The 6019-nt window shown below is 49.7% G+C and overlaps 1 protein-coding gene across 1 annotated transcript; it reads right to left on the bottom strand.

Moving 5' to 3' along the window:
• Positions 1 to 270: 270 nt before the first annotated feature.
• SNAI1 (snail family transcriptional repressor 1) lies at positions 271 to 5813 on the bottom strand. The gene is made up of 3 exons (XM_074288582.1): positions 5633 to 5813; positions 4704 to 5222; positions 271 to 1601 (listed from the first exon to the last, which is right to left on the bottom strand). Exons 1-3 carry the CDS (start codon positions 5709 to 5711, stop codon positions 1420 to 1422), a joined length of 780 nt encoding a protein of 259 aa, XP_074144683.1. The 5' UTR covers positions 5712 to 5813; the 3' UTR covers positions 271 to 1419.
• Between the last annotated feature and the right edge of the window lie 206 nt (positions 5814 to 6019).

Raw genomic sequence — 6019 nt, 5'->3', positions numbered from 1 at the left:
ATCTGTGAATCAGGAAAAGGACTTGCCTGAGTTTACACTAAACCAAAACCTTTTGGGTTTTGGTTTTGATTTTTTCCCTGATGCACAGGCCAGAATTCTTTCCTTCCCTCTTCTGACCATTTCCAAACCGACAAGAAATGGTAGAGAGGCAATCGAGGAAAAGATTTCTTCCACCAGCTGCCTCCATCCCTGCCCCCTACAATCCACATCCACTTGCCTTTTTAATCCTTGAAAGCATATTTCGAAATCAAAGCCAGATCATCCACATGATTACTTCTTTTTATAAATTAGGCACTTTATTGAATATCAATAAATTGTGTGTATATAATTATAAAAATGTTTCATCAGTACAAAATGTGGCATAAAAATATAAATACCAGTGTACCTTTGAAATGTAAACATCTTCTGAGTATGTGAAAAAAAATAAAGGCAGAGATGCCTATTTGGTGCACCTGTCTGGCACCATAAATAGCTGAGGACACACCTGTCAGTGGGCCAGGCCCTGCACAGCCCCCTTATTGTACGGCTTGACAAGTGCTTACTATTAGTCACAGTTCTCTTGAAAAGCAGTTAAGAGTCATATTAACAGGTGCTCCAGCTCAAAACTACCCTAGAAATAGGGATTCAACTTGAAATGGCTCCTCAAGCTTCCTGGGGAGGTTGTCAACTGCCCTGGTATCCCAAGGGTCCATCTGTGGCCGGCCAAGTTACACCTTTAGAACATGCAGTGGCTTCCTCCAGAAAGGAGCAGACAGACACCCCCCCACCCCAGAACCTTCTGGGAAAGGATCACTGGGTCACCCCGCCCCCCATCGCTTTTTTGTCCTTCATCTCGGTGGAAGGGGTGGGGTGTTGAAATTTGTAGGATTCTGAATAGGAATAGTGACCAGCAGACTTGGCTTAAAAGCACCAAAAGAAGAAAAAGAAAAGAAAAAAAAAGAAAAATCACTTCCCCCCCACCCTCCCTCCTCACTGGAGGAGGGGCCGACAACACCCCCATGGGACTGACTGTAAGCGACATTTCAGACACCAGCTGCAACTGTCACGGTTCAAATTGTAAACTACAGTCAGGAAATGCCGGAACGGCCTTTAAAAAAAAGAAAAAAAAAGCCAAAGTCCAAAAGGGGGGTGGGGGAGGGTTCGATGAAAATCGTCACCAGCTCCTTTCATTAAGATCTGAAGCAGCAAGTTGGGGAGGGGGAGGTTGGAGGGAGGGGGAGCTTGGAGGGGGGAGAGGGAATTTTGCTCCACAGCTGGAGTTAACACAGAGGGAGCTATTTCCTATAGAAACCTTTTTTTTTCCCCTTGAAAATCATAATGGCAAATATTCACTTGGCTCTTTCAGAAGACGGGAAGGGTTCCCGGCAGGGGGAATCCCGGCGGCACCTTCTGCTCGGGATCCCCCTCAATCCGCAGTCTTTAGCGGGAGCCTGAGCAGCCCGTCTCCTCGTGCTTGTGGAGCAGGGACATTCGGGAGAAAGTCCGGGAGCAGCTTTTACACTGGTACTTCTTGACGTCCGAGTGGGTCTGCAGGTGGGCCCGGAGGTTGGAGCGGTCGGCAAAGGCTCGGCTGCAGTGCGTGCAGGAGAAGGGCTTCTCCCCTGCGGAGAGACAGGCAGAGTGAGAGTCGGCAACGGCCCCTCCCCCGTAAGCCTTCCAGGGACATCCCAGCCCCCCCTTCACTGGGGCCCAGATAACCTCCGCATGACCACTAAGCCCAGGAATCTGAACTATTGTGCCTTTCTGCACTATCTTTAAGACATTAGAGAAACACTGATTAAACTCGGAGCTTGGTTTTCCAGAACTGAGCATTGGGAGGGGCTTTGGGACCCATCAAGGCCACAAAGAATGTGCTGGGATGTCAGGGAACCTGTGTTCCAAGTCCACTTCTGTGTGGCGGGTCACAGCCTCTGGAGCCCCGTTTCCTCATGCACTGAAAGGAGAGGGCATGGAAGCAGATGTGGAGGAAGGCCCCACTACCTCAGAGAAGGGAAGGGAGGTGTCCAAGCTCACAGAAGCAAGCAATGGGAGAACCAGATAGGAAATGGAGCGTTCTGACCTCACATCCTGGGCCTCTGCACTGGGGCACCCCAACACTGGAGATGGCCCTCTTGCCTTTACAAAGTCACCAAGAGGCCTTTCCCTTCTTGTACCACTTCTTTCACCACACAGGCACTTCCTAAATCTCAAAGCGCTATAGAAAATGTATTGTACATCATCAGAGAAACATAAAACAAGTGAAAGCCAGGGGAAAATCTTGCAGCCCAGAGAGTTTAAACCAGCCACCAAGGGAGGGGCAGTCATGATTTAGTGATAAGAGCCTGAGAGATTCTGTCCTAAGTTACTCCACCTGCTACTTTAAGCCCATCGCCATCACTTGCTCAGACTATAATGGCCTCCTTAATTGGTTTCCCTTGCCTAAAGTCTTGATCTCTTTCAATCTCTTACAAAGTACCTACTCTACCAAAGAACTGTAAGTAGCCATTGAGCTTCTGCCTTCAAGGAGAGGATTCTACTAGGAGAAAGATCTAACACTGCCCTTCCTATGGATGCTCAAAAAACCTTCAGTGGCTCCCTTTGACCCTTGAGATAAAAATACAGATCCCTAGCTCTTTGCCTTAGTACATTTTTGTGCATTTTCATATTTTTTTTTTCTGGCCCGCCTTTGAGAGCCATTATCCTCATTCATTGACCAGATCAAATGCCACCTCCTAACTCAAAAACCTCTCCTAATTACCTTCACCAGAGAGTGCTCTCCTTATGAAAGATACTCCTGGAGTACTTTGTTTTGGATGTTTCCTTTGCCCCACCCCAATCCTGCTTTGATATAGGTCTTAGTATTTAAGTGCTTATCTTATCCCTCCACACCCCAGTAGAATGTAATTTCAATGCTATCCAGTGCCAAATAAAGTGACTTGCACCCAAATTTTGTTGAATGAATGAATCCTAGCAGAGCTGCTTACTTGGACCCATCAAACTCCAAGACTCATTTAACACCTCAGGAAAATGAGAGGCTTGGACTAAATGATCTTTAAGGTCTCTTCTAGCTCTATATAGGAGTATGGAATTCTCCAGGGGGAACAAACTAGGAGGAGGTATAACTAGAATGAGAGAATATTGGAGGGCCATAACAGCACTCCAAGTGGCTGTTTTATGTCATAGTTGCCACGGACTTTCCTAAGCAAACTTCATTCTGAAAGATTAAAAAAAAAAAAGCCACTTTTTTTTGGGGGGGAGGGAAGGAGGGCCTTTAAGCCTTATGCCCCAGTGGACTGTCTCCGCCTCCGCCTCTCTACCAACTTCCTTCAGACATCTTTATACCATGCTAAGCAAGTGTGAAATCAGCACCGGCAAGGGTGCCCCAGCCCTGTATGGAGTATAAAGGCAGGGGAAGCCTGCATTGTATATGTGATACTTCTTGGATTAAAAGGGGAAGGCACCCTGGGCCCAGCAGCTGCCCGGCCCACAGTAACAGGTGCACAGACATTGCTCCATCACAGCACCTGCTCACCCTTCCTTCCACCAGCCCTCACTGTTTCCCCCCCAACACACACCCTCCTAAAGCTGCCATTAAAGGAGACAATGAAAATCAAGATTTGAAATTGGGCATTTCAACGGCAACTTTTGCAGTAAAATTTTTGGCTTCCAGCTTGAAATAATGTATGTATACACGTGTACATACACACTAACATATACACATGCATACACTAACAGGAGAAATCTGGGGGATGAGTAGGCTCCATCAGAACTGACAGACAGTGGGGGGCTTGGAGACTTTCCCAAATTTGTTAAATAGGATAGGGGGCCTTCTGAAGCCATCTGGTCCAACTGCCTCATTTTACAAGATGAGGAATCTTGAGGTCCAGAGAAAGGAAAATTACTTATCCAAGGTCACTGATACTAGATTTACAGATTTACTGGATTTGTATCCCAGATCAAGCAGCTCTTTCCCCTTCCCCAATCGGCCCAAAGCTGGAATGGGTGAGGCCTCTTTGCATATAAAAGCCCTAGTGAGGGGGATGGGTGAGCGAAAGGAGAAGCTGGAACAATGAGGGGAAACTTCCTGGTCTGGGCCCTGCACCTACATGGGAGTTTGGGCCAGGTGGGTGGCTAACAACCCAGTCTCCCTAAAAGGGCTCTCACACAACCAAAACCCCATTTTCCCATTTGGTTGGGATGGGAGGAGAATGTGGTTACCCAAAGGAGGTTTCTCCCATAGCAAAATGGCAAATTAATATATGATGCAGTGAGACAATATCTCCCTAGCCACCAGCATGAAATTCAGTGCATACTAAGTACTTCATAAGTGTTTGTGGTTGCTAATAATATCAAGTCTATTTTCCATGGCCTCGATCCCCTCTAGGTACTTAGCACAAAGTTCTCTCAGAAGACCCGGATACTAGTCCTATCAGTGATTGAATAAATCAATGAGCATAATTGACTTAGGCATTAAGTTTCATGACCTTAGGCAAGCCATCCCCCATCCCATACACATTAATAGGGCTAACATCACCTGTTCCACTGGTAACACCAAGAAATTTGCCTCATAAATTTAAAAAAAAAAAAAAAAATGCAGTTATTAATGGATCTCTAAGAGTCCTTCCATTCCCAAGAATCTGGCTGTGTTTCAAGACTACCCAAAATCCTGTAACCCAAAGCATGCGTGGGAAGGAGAAGAGTGTGGTTCGACACGGATCCCTCACCTGTGTGGGTTCTGATGTGACCCTGCAGCAGCCAGGGCCGGGAGAAGGCCTTCCCACAGATCTTGCAGACGCAGGGCAGCGTGTGGCTTCGGATGTGCATTTTGAGGGCCCCGAGGCTCACGTACTCCTTCTCACAGACCTTGCAGATGAAGGACTTCCTGGGCTGGGTGTCTTCACTGTGCCGCAGCTGCGGGTGTTTGGAGGGGCTGGGCAAAGCCGTGTAGGATTCAGGGCACCGGTCACAGGAGAACTTTTCTGCCTCCTCTTCCAAGGAGACGGGGCTTGGGGGGTCCGATCCCTTGCCACTGTCATAATCATCACTGGACAGAGAAGTCAGGTCCAGGGGCTTGGGCTCTTCTGGGGGTGCAGGAGCAGCCACTGGCATGGGAGTGAAGAAGCTGGAGAGCAGCCCACTGTCCCAGACCAGTGGAGGGTAACATATGGCTGGACTGAGGACCTCGGGCGCTGGGATGGCCAACATCGGGTAGGATTGGTCATACAAGTGGGGAGACACAATCACTGCAAGGGTGAGAAGGAAGAGGGTTAGACAGGACACATCCCCCCATCAAAGGGCCCCTTTCCCTCCAGATCTAGCTCTCCGAAGCCCTAGACTTCTCTCAAATGATCCTTCCCCACATAGGCTGAACGATACCCCAAGCTCCCAACTTTCAGGGAACCCATTGCCACTTGGCATCCTGGCAAAAACAAACAAAATCCCCAAATAACTCCAGACTCTCCTGCTCCCAAGGCCCCCTCTTCCCACTCCCTAACTCCGGACTCCCCGCCGCTCGCCCGCCGGGTCCAGAGCTCGCTCAGCTGTGCCCCAGCAGACCCAGGAGCTCCGGGCCCTCCCTCCTCCCCACCTCGCCCATTCCGCCCACCCTTAGGTTCGGTTCCTCCCCCTCCCGGCCACCCCCGCCGGGCCTTACCTGTCTGGCTCTCCAGCTCGCTGTAGTTGGGCTTCTTGCTGGTGGAGAAATGCTTTTTGATTAGAAAGGAACGAGGCATGGTGATTCCGGGGCCGGGGCTCGGTCGCTGACCGCTGCGTCTGGGATACGGCACTGGAAAGTCGAGCTGCTCCGCTCTCGCACGCCAGTCTGAAATTGCCAGCCCCGGGAACTTCCTAATAAAGGGGATCTGAGCCCAGAGTGGCAGGAGGAGGGACCGCCCCGCCCACTTGTCACCTCTAGGCCAATCAGCAACCGAGTCATCCCCAGGCCCCGCCCTCAGAGCCTCAGAGGCAGGTGATCAGTTGGGACTTTCTAGGGTCCGCGTGGCTCCCGACTCCGCACTGGTCCCAAGCCCGGGCCACATCC

The sequence above is a fragment of the Sminthopsis crassicaudata genome, chromosome 2 (genome assembly GCF_048593235.1).
Source record: "Sminthopsis crassicaudata isolate SCR6 chromosome 2, ASM4859323v1, whole genome shotgun sequence".
In the NCBI taxonomy this organism is placed as follows: domain Eukaryota; kingdom Metazoa; phylum Chordata; class Mammalia; order Dasyuromorphia; family Dasyuridae; genus Sminthopsis; species Sminthopsis crassicaudata.
This window is presented reverse-complemented; position numbering and strand designations above follow the sequence as displayed.